The sequence below is a fragment of the Thalassophryne amazonica genome, chromosome 5 (genome assembly GCF_902500255.1).
Source record: "Thalassophryne amazonica chromosome 5, fThaAma1.1, whole genome shotgun sequence".
NCBI lineage: Eukaryota > Metazoa > Chordata > Actinopteri > Batrachoidiformes > Batrachoididae > Thalassophryne > Thalassophryne amazonica.
Window position 1 is genome coordinate 14,525,909 of NC_047107.1, and position 17,421 is coordinate 14,543,329.

At 42.0% G+C, this 17,421-nt stretch overlaps 1 protein-coding gene and 1 long non-coding RNA gene across 2 annotated transcripts in view; one reads left to right on the forward strand and one right to left on the reverse strand.

Annotated features, from left to right (window-relative positions):
- Positions 1-10,220: 10,220 nt before the first annotated feature.
- On the forward strand, positions 10,221-15,432 carry LOC117510122. The gene is made up of 3 exons (XR_004560624.1): positions 10,221-10,793; positions 13,436-13,440; positions 15,421-15,432. It is a non-coding gene; the product is annotated as an uncharacterized LOC117510122 (long non-coding RNA).
- Positions 15,433-16,459: 1,027 nt separating this feature from the next.
- Positions 16,460-17,421, reverse strand: part of npr3 (natriuretic peptide receptor 3) — a 211,077-nt gene continuing 210,115 nt past the window's right edge. The window contains exon 8 of the mRNA XM_034169735.1: positions 16,460-16,669. Coding sequence (XP_034025626.1) covers positions 16,558-16,669 — 112 coding nt within the window. The 3' untranslated portion in view covers positions 16,460-16,557. The remainder of the gene's footprint in view (positions 16,670-17,421) is intronic.

A 17,421-nucleotide genomic window follows, 5' to 3' on the forward strand; every position in this document is an offset into this window, starting at 1 on the left:
CGGAGTCAGGCACTTCTGATTTAAAGCTCTCTTTTTCAGAGGAGCTACAGCATTGCAAAGTTGTCTTCAATGAGGATGTAAAACTATTGACGAGATACTCTATCTCACTTACAGAGTTTAGGTAGCTACTCTGCACTGTGTTGGTATATGGCATTAGAGAACATAAAGAAGGAATCATATCCTTAAACCTAGTTACAGCACTTTCTGAAAGACTTCTAGTGTAATGAAACTTATTCCCCACTGCTGGGTAGTCCATCAGAGTAAATGTGGCGGGTGGACTCATTTACATTTTGAGCAAAGCCAATTGAGTCTAATAATAGATTAAATGCAGTGTTGAGGCTGTCATTCTCAGCATCTGTGTGGATGTTAAAATCGCCCACTATAATTATCTTATCTGAGCTAAGCACTAAGTCAGACAAAAGGTCTGAAAATTCACAGAGAAACTCACAGTAACGACCAGGAGGACGATAGATAACAACAAATAAAACTGGTTTTTGGGACTTCCAATTTGGATGGACAAGACTAAGAGTCAAGCTTTCAAATGAATTAAAGCTCTGTCTGGGTTTTTGATTAATTAATAAGCTGGAATGGACGATTGCTGCTAACCCACCGCCTCGGCCCGTGCTACGAGCATTCTGGCAGTTAGTGTGACTCGGTGATGTTGACTCATTTAAACTAACATATTCATCCTGCTGTAACCAGGTTTCTGTAAGGCAGAATAAATCAATATGTTGATCAATTATTATATCATTTGCTAACAGGGGCTTAGAAGAGAGAGACCTAATGTTTAATAGACCACATTTAACTGTTTTAGTCTGTGGTGCAGTTGAAGGTGTTATATTATTTTTTCTTTTTGAGTTTTTATCCTTAAATAGATTTTTGCTGGTTATTGGTGGTCTGGGAGCAGGCACCGTCTCTAGGGGGATGGGGTAATGAGGGGATGGCAGGGGGAGAGAAGCTGCAGAGAGGTGTGTAAGACTACAACTCTGCTTCCTGGTCCCAACGCTGGATAGTCACGGTTTGGAGAATTTCAGAAAATTGGCCAGATGTCTAGAAATGAGAGCTGCTCCATCCAAAGTGGGATGGATGCCGTCTCTCCTAACAAGACCAGGTTTTCCCCAGAAGCTTTGCCAATTATCTATGAAGCCCACCTCATTTTTTGGACACCACTCAGACAGCCAGCAATTCAAGGAGAACATGCGGCTAAACATGTCACTCCCGGTCCGATTGGGGAGGGGCCCAGAGAAAACTACAGAGTCCGACATTGTTTTTGCAAAGTTACACGCCGATTCAATGTTAATTTTAGTGACCTCCGATTGGCGTAACCGGGTGTCATTACTGGGTGTTCAAACAATAAACACAAATGCACATTTTGAACAATATATACAAAATGGTCTATGCGTTTTGTTTTCATCTCAAAGCAATTTCTGTCTGCTATTACACAAAGGCTACAGCACAAACTTCTGCTCTGTTTTGGAGTGTCCTAAAGCAGCTTTCATTCACACTTTGGCCCACTTTGGCTCCTTACAGTCTGACCAACTAGTAACATATCACTCTTGAAAACGATCTATGGCTTTTCACGTGAGGTAAATCTGCCCTACAGTTGGATTCTGGAAATCCATGTGATGGTGAACCAATTCCGACTGGACACTCACATTGCGCACATCATCACACAGCTTCTATGAGGAGTACAAAGATGGCCGATGGCTGGCTCAAACGTCTGCGGAGTTAACGTTTCAGCAAAAAAAAGAGTAAGTCTATCTCATATCATTAAAAAGTTATTTAGAATTTAGTAAAGCTTGGTCTCAGCTATCGTATATGACGGCATCGGCCCCAGAGGGTTAATGTGATCATTGAGTAGTGATTGGCTAAGAACGTCTATGACATCATCAGTGCTGTTGTGAATACCCCCATCACACTGGAGGCCAAATGAGCCTGAATGCTGTCCGAATGGAAATTCGACCTCCATTTGGGCAAAGTCAGGGTGCAATTGAAAACTTTCAGCAACATTTCTGAGTGCACTCCAAACAATCTGGCACAGTCCTGCGGCCAGCCCGAATGTAGGCACATGCTCTCTACTCTCAAGGTGTATTCAAGGTGGAAATATATCAAATGGCAGTCGAGGCAGACTCTAACTGCATTCTGACTGCATTCTAAATATTCTCACGGTGTCAAAACGGTGTCATTCTGAACAGGCTGATTGCACTTGAGAAACATTTGCCATGGTCAGGTACGTCTAATCCTGCTGGTGTGTCCCGGACTGCACCCCCCGTGCATCCCGTTCAGGGTGGACATAGGACATATATGCAAAGATTGTGGCACACATTCATTTTGTGAAGTAGAAGTGAACATTGCACAGTCATACTGAAAACACTGTATGTCATTGTGAGTTCATGCGGCTCAGAGCCGTGGGCCAGCGTGCACACACTGATGGAGTGTTACATCCATAATAATCATATTGTCACAGATACATTGTCAGTCCCTCTCATGGGTTAGATAATGTATCTGTAATATTATGGTCATCATAGCAGTAACACCACTTGCAGGTGTGCTACAGTGTGCACTGCGCCACAGCATGTCGGTGCGTTCCAGTGGCTTGGCACGGTGCACTGGAATGGGGTGACCCAGCTGTAATACGCATCATATGACAGATACAATGTCGGTCCATCTTACGAATTAGAAGATGTATCTGTAATATTATGTTATCATGGCTGTAACACCCCAGTCAGACACGCTGCATCTGAATGGCCTGTCACAGCTGTAATAGACATCATATGACAGTTACAACATCTAACTCATATAAAGGAATGACATTGCAACTGTATTACCAAGCCATTACACTATGAATAGAATAAATAATCACCTTTGGAATGGCTCCAGATGTGGCTCCCACCGCTTGGCTCATGCCAGCCTGCCTGCAGCCTCTGATATAATCCACATGTGTGGCTGGTGTGTGTGTGGTGGGTGCATGCGTGGTGTGCATGTGTATAGATCCCGGCCTGATCTGAACCAGTAGTAAGGATTCAAAGAGTCACATCCAAAAACCCTGATTCGTCAGGAATCTTCCACACAGAATTGTCCGCCTTCATCGCTGCCTGCAGCAGCCAGACAGAGGGATGGTCCACTGCATGTCAGGGTACGTAACACCCGATCACACTGTTCAGAGGGTCCTCGCTATGCAGCATTAACTGATTGCCAGGATGTGCACGCATGATCCAACAATCCATGTTTGTGTGATCACATCATAGACCAAATATCCTGGAGAGAGGGAGTGGGGTTAGTGACAGTGGGTGGGAGAGAGAGAAAGAGAGAGTGCAATGGGGTGTGCGCCTGCTGTGTAATGCTTTAATGTCAGGACCTGCCTTACCTCTCCTCTGGTTTATGTATTTTATCCAATATATAGACTGATGTACATAAGCCAGGATCCCCTGAACATGGGTTTACTGCGATGCACCATGGACTGGTGGCTATTACCGGGAATAATGGCTGTGGGTGTGCATGTGGGTGATCTGATGACTGTAATAATCTGATCACATGTGCTCACATGCACTACAGTGATACAGCTCTCACTCTGCTACTCCCCTCCCCTTGCTTGGCTTCCACCCAGACTTGGGGTGGCAATCGAACCGTACACGTACAGCAATCGAGGTGCATTCTGCAGGCATTGTGGGTTTTCGTGATGTGTTCTAGCAGCATTCAACCTGCATTCTGGGTATTCATACTATGTTCCGGGCGCATTCCACCTGCATTTGGAAGCTGCTGCACACTGAATATGCGGGAATCATTCCATGCGGCTTTAGCTCACTTTCGAATGCCATTCCTACACAGCTGTTAGAATATCTGTCCCTCTGGACTGCGTTTCAAAGTTTGGCTTTTTCTCTCATTCCAGCTGATGTCGCTTGATTCCTGCTCATTCGTGATAAGTGTAATCGAGCTCTAAAGCAGGGCGATGCTAGAGAAGAAAATGATTCTGTCCATTGATAAAGCAAATATGCCATCACCAAGTACCAGCGGTGGAAGTAAGTCACTGTCAAGTCATTCTCAAGTCATCAATCTGCAAGTCCCAAGTCAAGTCTCAAGTCAGCTTGCAAATAATTGGTGGTCATTATGGCTTGAGACTTGACTTGGGACTTTGCTGATTCATGACTTGAGAGTGACTTGATAATGACTTACTCCTACCTCTGCCAAGTACCATACGATCTTGAATGCTTTTGTCATGCAACAATTTCCACAGCATTGTCTGATGGTCTTAATTGGATCGGTATGTGTGACAAGTTCTGAGGAGGAGGTCTCACAGAGTTGGGGCGGGTCTATAGAGCAACAAAAAGCATCCCTTCCCACCCTGAACTGTACCTGTCTGAGTTGCTGTGTTCAGGCAAATGGTTCAGGTCTATCTCTTCATAGACAAACAGACAAGGCTAGGGTTGGGTATTGAGAACCGGTTCTTTTCGGGTATCGTTAAGAAATGATTCGATCCACCAACATCAATAGCCTTTTTGCTTAACAATCAGTTAATCAGTCCTTCAGAGTGGCCACTGTTTTGGGGGGTGTTGGTTGGAAAAATGATAATTTCTCTGCATTGATTACAGACCCTGCAGTGGGTCTGTAATCAACTGTTTCTGCAGCACGGCTTTGCTTTGAACCTTGAACCAATGAAGAAATGCTTCGATCTTCTGCTTTGTTGGTTCTTTGTTTTATTTTGCTCCATCTTAGTTTTTCCCCGCTAAAACCCTAAAGAAGATATGTCTGTGAGTAATATTTACCTTTTTTTAATGTTAAACCGACCTGTTATGGTCTTCTGAAACAGTTGATAGATGTATTTTATAACTTAAAAATGGGACTGATGCTAACACATTAGCATGCCTATGGCTTTTTCAATGTTAAAGTTAGCATTAAGGTGTTCGCATCTCAGCACATTTGTGTGCATTTGTTTTCTGTATAATAATTACTGGCTCAGCGTTTGTTGTCGTAAAAGAGTAAAATGTATTAAAAGTTGTAATATTTTTTATTTTTTTCTTTATATATTAATAATAATAATAGCAACAACAACAGCAATAATAGTAATAATGCTATAATACAATTTTACAGAAAGAGACAAAAAGAACCTGATAAAAAACACAACAGGAAAGATAAAACCAACTAACAATGAACATAAGTAAATAAATATAGAAATAAATAACTGTTTCCTGTGAATAGCTAGTGAATCTTACACCACCACTTCATCACTGTTTTATTTAAGTTTAATGAAAATTTGTTTCAGTCAAACCATATTTTCAATTTGTTCATTTCTTCAGTGATTTCCTCCAGAACTATCTGCCAAGCTAGAAAACTGCTGCATCCTAGTAAGAGCAGAATAATACTGGAATGAATTTGAATAAGGAAAGTTGGGTTTTTTTCTCACCAAAATGGATGCTGCACTCACAGCAGTCTATTGTCTGGAATAGTCCCAGATTGCATTTCAGAGCTTCTAGAATTCAAACATTTTTGTGCGGGTGGTGTTGGGGGGTAATTTGGGGTTTCAGCTTTTTTTGTTTTTTACCACTTTCATCCCTGAATGTCAATCGTGAGTCACTTTTGTGCGGATTAAAGTCACTAAATGGGAATCCTGTCTTGTTGTGAGAAAGAAACGAGAATCGTCCTCCGTTCTGTTCACACAGCTCCAAATGCTGCGCAGCTCTCTGCCGAGTCAAGTTAGAACGATAGAGTCCAGTCGGAATTAATAAATTCAAAGTGAAACACCGTTTAAATCAAATGACACTTCTTTCCAAATGTTGTAATACAAACAAACTGAAAGTGTTTTTTTCCACCCAAAATGAGACATCCTGCACTGATGTGCAGCAGCCGGCTGTGCTCAGCTCAGAGGTACGGAGAGATATTCATGCCAAAATGTCTGAAAGGAAATGCTTTTGACAAAAACTACAGATTTTGTTTATTTTTATTTATGTCCATAGATCAAGGATACAGTGACCAATTTAAAATGTTGTTAATGTAGAAAACCTGTAAAGCCTACTTTTAGTACACAGAAAATTCATAAGAGGTATTGATAAGGGAATTGATAAGGAATCAGATTGATAAGCGGAATCGATAATGGCATTGATATAGATAAAATCTTATCAATACCCATCCCTAATTAAGATCCCTTCACACATAGTATGAATAAGTACAAATTAGAGTGAATTATGGCGGAAAAGCTCGCATGAGTGAACCACGAAAACATCAAGCCGATGGGCAGGCATGAACAATCCTGCGGCAACGGTGTCGTGCACGTGACGGTGTCATGCGAGCAGGAACACAGTGCGAGCAGCTGGATGTGGTGGACTGCATCGCACCGCTGATGTGGAGAACAATAAAATAACAACCAGCTGTATAATTAGTGAATATCACTGGGTTGATATAAATAATAAATAAAACGGGACGCAATACAGAACCCCGCAGTTAAACCTCTGGGGCTGACGCCGTCGTATACGATGGCTGAGACCAAGCTTTACTAAATTAGAAATAACTTTTTAATGATATGAGACAGAAACTTACTCTTTTTTTGCTGAAAAGTTTACTCCGCAGACTTTCGAGCCAGCTGTCGGCCATCTTTGTACTCCTTATAGAAGCTGTGTGATGACGTGTGCAATGTGAGTGTCCAATCGGAATTGGTTCACCGTCGCATGGTTTTCCAAAATCCAATCGTAGGGCAGATTTACCTCACGTGATAAACCAAAGATCGTTTTTAGTACTGATGTGTTACTAGCTGCCCCGTTTGAATAGCCATCTGGCTGCTTCCTCCAATGTGCCCTGCGCCATTATGCACAGCACTCAGTGAAAGTGAGCAGATGGAGCAGACGGAGGGCCTCTGATGACAATCTCAGGTGCTCAAACACAGTGTGTGAGTTTTAGAGATGCTCCACTCCTCATTACCTGTGAATGTTCTTGAATAAGCCTGTGGCAAGCTCTCTCGCTCTGGCGTAAAGCACTGTTTGCCATATCAATGGAGCTAGTGGGGAGGGGCCGCTTCTCAGAGTGTAAGTGGGCCAAAGTGTGAAAGCTGCTTTCAGAACAGGACAGAACACTCCAAAAGACAGTAGAAGTTTGTGATGTGACCTTTGTGTAATAGCAGACAGAAATTGCTTTGAGATGAAGACAAACAAAACGCATAGACCATTTTGTATATGTTGTTCAAAATGTGTTTATTGTTTGAACCTTTTTGTTGTACAGTCTTTCACACAAAAGCCCAAATTACCTTTATAAAGTGTCAAAACAGTTGTTTATTATAGTTTGCTGTGTTTTGAATAAATGTGCGTGAAAAATTATTTTCCGCTTTACTTTTTCCTTATTTCTGATTGTAAACCTTTATTACACTTGTAAAACACAACTATAGCATATATATTCTGAAAGTACAGGTTGTCCTGAAAAAAAACAGACATAAAACTTGATTGTGGGAAGCAGGGAGAGCTGTTAACAGGAATAACAAAACATTTATGCCAGGCAAGTGAACTGTCCAAAAAATGCCCTCGGACCCCAGAGGGTTAAATAACCTTGGTTAAACCTGCAATTTACAAAACCTCTGATTACCAGACGGAAGCTTTACCACTGTGCTACAATCACTGTCTTATGACAGGAGCATGAACTGACTAAAATCAACAAGGAGTTAAACTTTAATAAAACGGAAGAGAAAAGAGCGCCGTGATAACTGATCAACTGCGTTTGTTATTTCATTTTCTGCTGATTCATGACTGACTTGTCTGTTGGCTTGTCATGTAGTCCTGTGCCGCTCACAGGACACACGTGTCGGGTAGACCCGCGCACGTGTCCGGCCCTCACGTGTGTCCTGTCAGACAGATGTGGCATTCAGATCACCTGCTGCGTGTCCATATGAACTGACGGTCTGTTTCTCCAGCCCATCACAAAAGCGATATATGTGTTTATGTATTTCCACATGAGGACAGCAAGCACAAATGTGTGTGTCCGTCAAAACACGGTACGTGTTCTGCAGCTGTGATGTCCAGAACCAGAGATCTCAACACCTGCAGCTGTCGGCGGACAGACCCCCTGTCAGTCCATCGCGCACACCAACACACCATCTGTACATCCATATCAGCAGCTCATGCAACTGCGCAGCACACGCGTGATTCACATGCACGGCACATGTGTGTGCAGGGGGAGCCGACACTCTGGCACCTCACATGTGTGTTGCTGTTTTGCAAACCCACAGTCGTGGGAGCACATAGACAGATTTCACCGCCAGCTCGGAAGTGATTGTCTGCTGACTGTTTTTGTCCTAATACCGTGAATGGCCACACATTTTCTAAGTGCTGAGTGAGCGGTGTTAAATGTTTGTGTGTCAGCCGACACCTGCGGGTTCGATGGGCTCTCACAGTGCATACTCTGTCTTTCAGCTGCTGGTGTGCGCAAATAGTTGTAGCAACAGGTTTACGAGGCGTTAGAGGCAGCTATGACTTTACACGTATTGCATACAAGTCTTGCTTCATGCGCGGTTGATGCGCTATTCGACCACATTCGTATTATGTGTGAAGGGACCCTTAAGAATAGTTTCCACAGCAGAGCCATAATGTACTATAAAGTACACCTGCCGTACAGTATTACAAAGTGCTGTAACTCTGCTGCTCTATTGTACTGTAATATCGCTACGTCCATCTACAGTAAATCTGATTTTGCAGGATTTGCAGGTATGTACGATTGGCTGCAAATTATGGTGTACTTGGTATATCACCAAGATAATCTAATCGCAGTGCTGGTCAAAGGAACATGTTTCTGCATGTTGTTCTGAAAACTATTCCACTTTTGCTAAAATGGTAACTTTGTGGAATATCAACATATGTGGCTCTCTCACAAGATGATGATGTGATCAGTGGAAATGATTTTATACCATGGGCAGTGAGAATTCCATGTCTAACTGGCGTGCATTATTTTTGCGTATACGCACACGTAGTTCAGCGAGGTAAGTCACTTGTTATAATCACTCCGCTCTGGTCGTCACCATAGTAACGCGCAAATCAGTTGGCGCAGATCAGCTGTGTTTTAACACGTGAATGACAGAAACGCGATAAAACATGGATTTCCAAGTGAATTTTAATATTTTTGACCAAAATAAAACGTTTGAGGAATGAAAAGAGAAGGAGAGTAGACGAGAAGAACAGCAAAAGCAACGGCGTAAAGATTTGACATCGGACGAACTGGACAAGATTGAAGATGGGAAAGAAGAAGAGAACGGTTCTATCCTTGTGGGCTGCCGGAGCGCTCCGCATCAAAACAACGAGCGTAGTTTCTGGACCTGTTGCCAGAGTTGGCCGCAGCTCCACAAAACAGAGGGGGGTGCGGTGTGAGTGGCCCGCTGTGGCGCTTACCGAGCCCGCAAACTTGGTAAGCGCATCGGAGACAAAATGTCTTGAGACTGGCATAAAATAGTCCCAAATACTTACGCATTTTTATCAAGTTCTGTTAACTTAAATAAATATTTGTATGTTATGTTGTATAGTATAAGCGGATTAAACAACTTGAAGCCGTGCATTATATGGTTTGAATGCACTTCGCGTTGTGGTGTTTTAGACTCTGCGTCATGCATTCAAATATAATGCATGGCTTCTCGTTGTTTAATCCTTACTTAAACACAGATGTAAAAACTTGAGTTATTTCTGTCTTCATATCTCTGTGATAATCTTAAATGAATATGATCTGAAGTGCACTTGTAAATGCAGTCTCTGCTGACTTCATGATGGAGCTAGCAAGGGACGCTAACGTTTCAGTTAACTAATCCATGTGCAACTGGACGGTTGTTTGGCGTTTCTTTGTGTCCTCGCCAAAGGACTGTAGACAGGACGAGCCCAGTTCATGAACCCCTTTGACACGCTCAGCTAAAACAATTTGGTGAAGTTCTGGACGAAGACATAGTTCTCTTATGAATTATTTAAGTTGTTCCACAGTGAACTGTGTAAAGTCTGGAGTTGTCATTGCTGTTTGCCCCCCGACAATCCCAGCATGCACCACGCACTGACTTTGCCAGAACAGATGATGAGATGGCTTCCCACCTAGTACTTTGTATGTGGAGTTTGCATGTTCACCCGCGTTCTCATGGGCCTCCTCCAGGTGCTCCGGCGTGTATCATCTTGATGCTTTGGCTTTTTTTTTTTTTTTTGGTCATTTTTTTGTTATGTTTTCCCGTTTTCCAGTCCCTGGATTTGCACAACACAAGCAATCAATGAAAATCAAATAAATTCTTTCTTTATTTCTTCAAATCAAATCCATAACATTTTTTACAGTGGTGTTTTCATTCAAAAATACAGTGTTCTGTCATGTGTGCACAAAAATGTCTGAGATTACAGTTGGAGATACAAAATCTCTAAGCAGTCCTTTAAAAACAACATATACCCAATGAAAGCATAGTTTGGAGCAATGTGGCATTTCCTCCCAGACACAAAGGGGTGCTGCACCTGAGTGTGGAGTTTGGTTTCTAAGCCTGCACAGAGGCAATATCGGCACTTCATGACCTACTTGCCCTCATGGCTGATGGGTTTGTTTGCAGACCCTGTACGTGAACGCACAAACAGAGTGTGTAAGAAGAGGAGGCAGGGACTGGATTACAATTGGACCGACCTCCTGGATCTCAATTTATATCCTATTATCAAGTGGACTGGTTAAGAGATCAACTACTAACAAATGGTTCCTTCAAGTTTCTGATTAGCAGAAAACAAACTGTACAAAACTGTACAAATGAGATGCAGTGAATAACTTTTATTTCTATGTCATCGTCTGATCAGTTTTCCAACAAATCTCAGGCCTGCACTGTGACAGCGGGAACAATGAATTCTTCTTTTTTTCTGCTGAGTTTTCCTCAGGTTCCTCAGGTGAAGCAGTTTAAGGGTTCAGTGTCTTGCACAAGGACACTTCAACACTCAGTAGTAATCTAGGATGGAAACCTTCAGTTACTGGACAATCTCGTCCACCAAGTGAGCTGTCGTAGTATTTAATGTAGAAATACTACATTAAAAAGGCCTCTGAATATTTTGATCATTGATACAGATGAACATGTTGACATCGATGTCACCAAACCCATTCATTTGAAAAAGAAAATATTCTTTGACATGTAGAAATTGCTCATAACACATGGGCAACTTAAAACTGGAACTCTAAAGTACTCACAATGGGCCTCATGTATCAACGTTGCGTACGGCGATATTTGAGCATATATGGGGTGTACGCCAAAACGGCTGTGCTACTTGGCATTTATCAATGTGGTCGTTGGCGCACGCTGCGCTGAAAATATACACCAGGTCGAGAGGTGGTGTAAATTATACACCAAAATGAACCAGCGCTGGAATCCACGTAAAAATGAAGATGATCAACATGATAAACAGTGCCATCATACAAATCAATGCATATGTTACATAAATAACACTTTCCTGATTATACTACATAATAATCAATACAAATCCCGCCTTTGCGGGATTGTTATGGAGCACGATCCGTGGTCACAGCGCTGACTGCAAAGAAAGCGCTGCTCGCCTTTTTCTCCAGACTTCGAGCCTGGAGCCAGAGCAGCGCTGAGCTTAACTTCATGTGGTGTGATCGTTTTAGACTATGAAATTGATAATAACTGTAGTTTCGTCATTCCCTTAATTCGCCCGTGCTGCAACCAGGTTTTCTCGTCTCCATTCGGTTGTCACAATAAAATAAATACAGAAATACATTTTAAAAAATAAAGAAATCTGACAGATTAGGCGTGTCTTATTAATTGAGCGAGCAAATATCCACATGTCAAGAATTATTGACATGTGAAAAGAGAATACAGTGGTCCCTCGCTATAACGCCGTTCACCTGTCGTGGCCTCGGAGTCTCACGGAGTATTTAGTGCAATTTTTCATGCCTTTTTTTTTACAATGTTCTGTGTTCTGCGTATCTGTTTATAAGAATCTTGTTGCCCAGAAGAGAAAAGAGCGCCAACAACTACCCATAACTGTGTTTGTCACACGGAAACAGACACCTGCTGCAGCCAGGTGTGAGTGGAAAAGGCGCGGCGTCAGGACGCAGAGGCGCGATCTGTGAAATACTGGTGAGTCAATATTAATAATTTCTTATGTGTCCGACCTCGTTCGTTGATCGTTAAAATTAATTTGTTAGTTCTAAATGCCATCATAATTATTTATAGGAAAATGTTCTATTTTTATTTCTCAAACAAATGTTTGGGCCTGAAAACAGTTTGGTCTTATTTTTCTACTAAGGTTTGAACTTTGAGAGTGTTTACACACGAGAGAAAAGTGAGAAAATGTTAATGCCTGATTGAGAAAGTGTATAAACTGTGTAGTGAGGGGTTTTACAGCTTTGAAACGTCTATAATAATTGTAAAAAATAACTCTGACTACATCGCGGTTTCGCGTATTATGGGCTATTTTTTAGAATGTAACTCCAGCGATTAATGAGGGACCACTGTAACACTTTATTGATTATATACTACAAAACAATTGATACGACGGCCGCTTTTGACGCTTTATTGGCATGCGTCGTGATTGGTGGAGTTCTTTTTCATTGCCGGCTTCCCGGCTTCCATGTCGTAAAATGAGGGTGTGTCTGAAGCGGAGTCTGAATATTTATGGGCGATCGTTTCCACCCACCGCATTTATCAAGATCACGTCAGGCATACGCCAGAAATGGGCAGGTGCGCACTGCTTGATACATGTCACGGCGACTTTGGTGTATTTCAAGTTTACGCCGTAAATTTACGCCACAAGTGAGCAACATTGATACATGAGGCCCAATAACTCTGGTGATAGAATGAATGTGGGATATTTAGTAAAAATTGACAAATTTCCATTTCTGCACGTGGTTGTGTCTCTTAAATATCACATTAATAAGACAAGTAACACCAGCATACCAAAACATACCAATGACATCCTCAACATTTTGGTGACTGAGGTATGATTTTAGTTGGACCCCGATGCATTATGAGTGTGTCGCCCTCCAGCTGTCAGTGTGCTGATAGACCATTTTTATGCCCCAGCTCATTGAAGTTTGGCGGCATCTTGTCTCCACCCTGCCTGTGCATCCATCTGTAAACATTTCACTTCCACACAATAACTAAATAAATGCCTTGTCTGATTGAAACCATGCCTTGGTGACATATTAGGGGAGGCTAGAGGAGGATTTCTTTTGAAAATGGAGGACAGTACACCACATACCAAGTGTAAAGTGGAAATCTTGCAATATGCAAATAGACCATATGCTGTCTTTAAAGCACCTGTGTTTCACTACAGAAATAATTTCCAATTTCCAGACTTAATTTTTGCCTCTACTGTCAAATCATACACCAACTCAACATGCAAGTGGGGGCATATGCCATGTTTTGCATTGCACGTGGTTGGTAGATTTTTGTGTTTCAACCCTGGCCAAGCCTAGGAGGAACTGTTATGAGCTGCAGCACACCCCACGCAAGGAACAGTGGTGGCAAATCCACCTGTTGCTAATGAAATGGTCTGAACAAGATTATGGAATTGAGGATTTTGTCTTCTTCCTGGATTCTCTGCTTCCTAGGAGGGGTCTCCAACTCTTGGACAGCACCTGTCCTGTGTGTTTTCCATGTCTGCCTGTTCTAGCACCACATGTTCCGTAGGTCTGGTGTTTCCCAGCCCTTGACTAAAGCAGATAATTGACTATGGGCAGAGCAGGGAGAGTTGGAAAACATGCAGGGCAGGTGATCTCCGGCAGCAGCATTCTGGACCCTTACTAGGGGAGCTACGACCACTACCTTTGCACCCCCCCCCCCCCCCCCCCCCCAATTTTGGACGCCATTTTGAATCTTAAACCCATGAATGAATTTAGTTTAGGCACAAATGAGTTTGCTGTGACCTGCAATGGTCATCCCATTGAATCTCTGTGATATTTAAGTTGTTTACATGTTGTGTAAAAGTGTTTTAGTGAAAAAAAAAACAAAAACTATTTTGGCAGCCATCTTGGATAACTGGCTTGAGGCCAGTTTTTATTTTTGGGAACATCCTGATTGTGTTTTAGGGTCATCTAAGGAACTTAAAACAGTTGGTTTGGTGTACTCCTTTTTTTGGGGGAGTGGGGGGGGGTGCAAAGGTAGTGGTCATAGCTCCCCTAGTACTTTGTGTTTTGACAGTTGTCCTGATTTAGGTGGGCACAGCTGTCAGTCAGTTGAAAATATAAGTAGTGCCTTATAGACAGCTGTAAATCAAATTTATACTCAGTCTTTCATCATAAGACCTGATTTCGTGCTCCCCCCCACCTGCACACTTTCCAATCCCATTAAAATGTCACATAGTCAGCCAGTAACATGTGACAGAATGCTTTTTTTCTGTTGGTTGGCACATCCTTAAGTTAAAAAAGTGATGCTGGTGTAATAAATGTGACGAAAAATATCCCATCAATGCAGCCAATCAGATAACAGATATTTGCTCCTTTTAGCTGGCTTTTTTGGACAGGAAAGCTGGAATAGATTGAATACTTGACTATATGAGGCAACATACCTGAAACCATCAGTTAATACTGGAGATACATTTAAGCACATTTCATATAACATGAAATGATATCAGAAAAATGGAGCTAATAAACATCATGATTTACTGCAATTTTTAAAATATTTTCTATAAATTAGCTATAATTAGTCCTTTCTGGTTTATAGAATCTGACACTGTCTTTGTCAGGTAAAAATAAAATATATTCACATCCCTTATTATGCAGCCAGAAATTGACTTTGTGAAATAGAAAAAGTGACATATTCCTGTTTGGTGGACATGTGGATGTTATTGTTCGTGTAATACTGTGTTGTGTGATCCTGGGAACGGAACACCTTAATAATGCAGTCATTTAAGTCCTATATTGAAGTGTGTTGTTGTTGACTCAGCCTGTTTCTTTGCTATCACACAGTGTGACTCCCCCCCACAAACCCAACATCTACACCACAATACGAGGTCTGTGAGAAAAGTATCCGACCTTATTATTTTTTTCAAAAACTATATGGATTTGAATCACGTGTGATTACATCAGACATGCTTAAACCCTCGTGGGCATGTGAGAGTTTTTTCACGCCTGTCGGTTACGTCATTCGCCTGTGGGCAGTCTTTGAGTGAGGAGTGGCCCACCCTCTCGTCGATTTTTTCATTGTTTAGGAATGGCTCAGAGACTGCTGCTTTGTTTGATAAAAATTTTTCAAAACCTGTAAGGCACAACTGAGTGGACACCATTCGATAAATTCAGCTGGTTTTCTGTGAAAATTTTAACGGCTGATGAGAGATTTTGGAGTTTTACTGTCGCCGTAAGGACAGCAATCTGCGCTCCGAGGTGGCGTCGTCTCGCTGTTTCAAGCTGAAAACTTCCTAATTTCAGGCTCTGTGGACCCAAGACGTCGTGAGATAACAGAGAACTTTCAGAAGAATTCGGGATCAGGAGTTTATCCAGACATTCCACTGTTAAAGGAGATTTTGTAATGAAAGAACATGCGGGCAGATTTGCATGTCGGGCCGGACCCGACCGCGGGGGGTCGCCACAGGAAAAACACCTCCGTTGGAAACCTTAACGGACAAGTTGGAACATGCCCAAGCTGTTAAACAATTTCTCAGATACTCACTTGTTGAAAGCCATCAAAAGCCGCCTGAATTTTACAAATGGTTTTCAACACAGAGGTGTTTTTCATGTCGCGGCACAGACGGATTTGCCACGTCGTCACGGATCCGACTCGGCAAATTCGTCCGCACGTTCTTTCATTACAAAATCTCCTTTAACAGTGGAATGTCCGGGTAAACTCCTGATGCCGACTTCTTCTGAAACTTCTCTGTTCTCTGACGACGTCCTGGGTGAACAGAGCTTTAAATTAGGATGTTTTCAGCTCGAAACAGCCAGACGGACGCCACCTCCGACCGCGCTGCGCCGATCCGCTTTGTGGGCTGTGCTTAAAGCGAAAGAAACTCCACAATCTCTCATCAGCCGTGAAACTTTACACCGAAAACCAGCTGAATTTCTCGAATAGTATCCACATGGATATCCCTCACCGGTCCAGAAAAAATTTGATAAAGCAACGCGCGCCGTCTCCAGCAGCGTCTCAGACAAAGAGATTCCGACGGGAGGGGGAGTCCACACCTCACTCAAAGCCTGCCCACAGGTGAATGACGTCACCGACAGGCATGACAAAGCTCACACATGCACACGAGGTTTCAAGCTTGTCTGATGTAAAAACACATGAATCAAATCCATTTATTTTTTGAAAAAAAAATAAAAAGGACCGCTTTCTATATCACAGACCTCGTATTTCCATCCACGTTCATGCCATTTGTTGAATGATTCACATTCATGTTACAACCAAACTAAAAAAAGAACACACTAATGTGGCCACAGCTTTTTATACTTCAATACACTGTATAGGTTTGTGTGTAGAAGTACAACTAAGTGGTGCTTTGTGTTTATTACAACTGTCCTGAGATAAGTATCTTTTTATCTTTATTTTCCTTTAAAGCACGGCTCCACTGACAGCCACTCCAGAGTCTTTGGTCACACCTGGAGGCGTGACTTCCTGATAAAAGGAACACTGAAGAAGTGACTCTATGCTGCTGAGAAGTTTGATCTGATGGAGTCCTCTCGGAGCTGATGGTGTTTCCTCATGTGGCACTCTTCAGTCTGTGTGCGGCGTTCAATGGTAATCCTATAGTTTTTTCTGCAGAGAAATGAAACACATCAATCATCATCATTTCCATTTGCAGCACAACATGTCTGTCACTCAGCATGTTTATGTGCACACAAAAAAACGATCAATACCCGACTGTTGGAGTTACCAGAGTAAAAGTGGTCATGTAAATGACATAATGCAATAGCCTTTATCAGATTAAGGAATTAAGAGATTATAAAGAATCTGATAAACATCTCTCTCTCTGTGTGTTTGTGTGTGTCCTTCAGGAAGATGTTACACAAGAAATAATTGTAAAACTAATTAAACTATCTTAAACTATCATAAAGCTGGGTATCATCTGCATAACAATGAAAATTTAAGCAATGCCGTCTAATAATACTGCCTAAGGGAAGCATGTATAAAGTGAATAAAATTGGTCCTAGCACAGAACCTTGTGGAACTCCATAATTAACCTTAGTCTGTGAAGAAGATTCCCCATTTACATGAACAAATTGTAATCTATTAGATAAATATGATTCAAACCACCGCAGCACAATGCCTTTAATACCTATGGCATGCTCTAATCTCTGTAATAAAATTTTATGGTCAACAGTATCAAAAGCAGCACTGAGGTCTAACAGAACAAGCACAGAGATGAGTCCACTGTCTGAGGCCATAAGAAGATCATTTGTAACCTTCACTAATGCTGTTTCTGTACCATGATGAATTCTAAAACCTGACTGAAACTCTTCAAATAGACCATTCCTCTGCAGATGATCAATTAGCTGTTTACAACTACC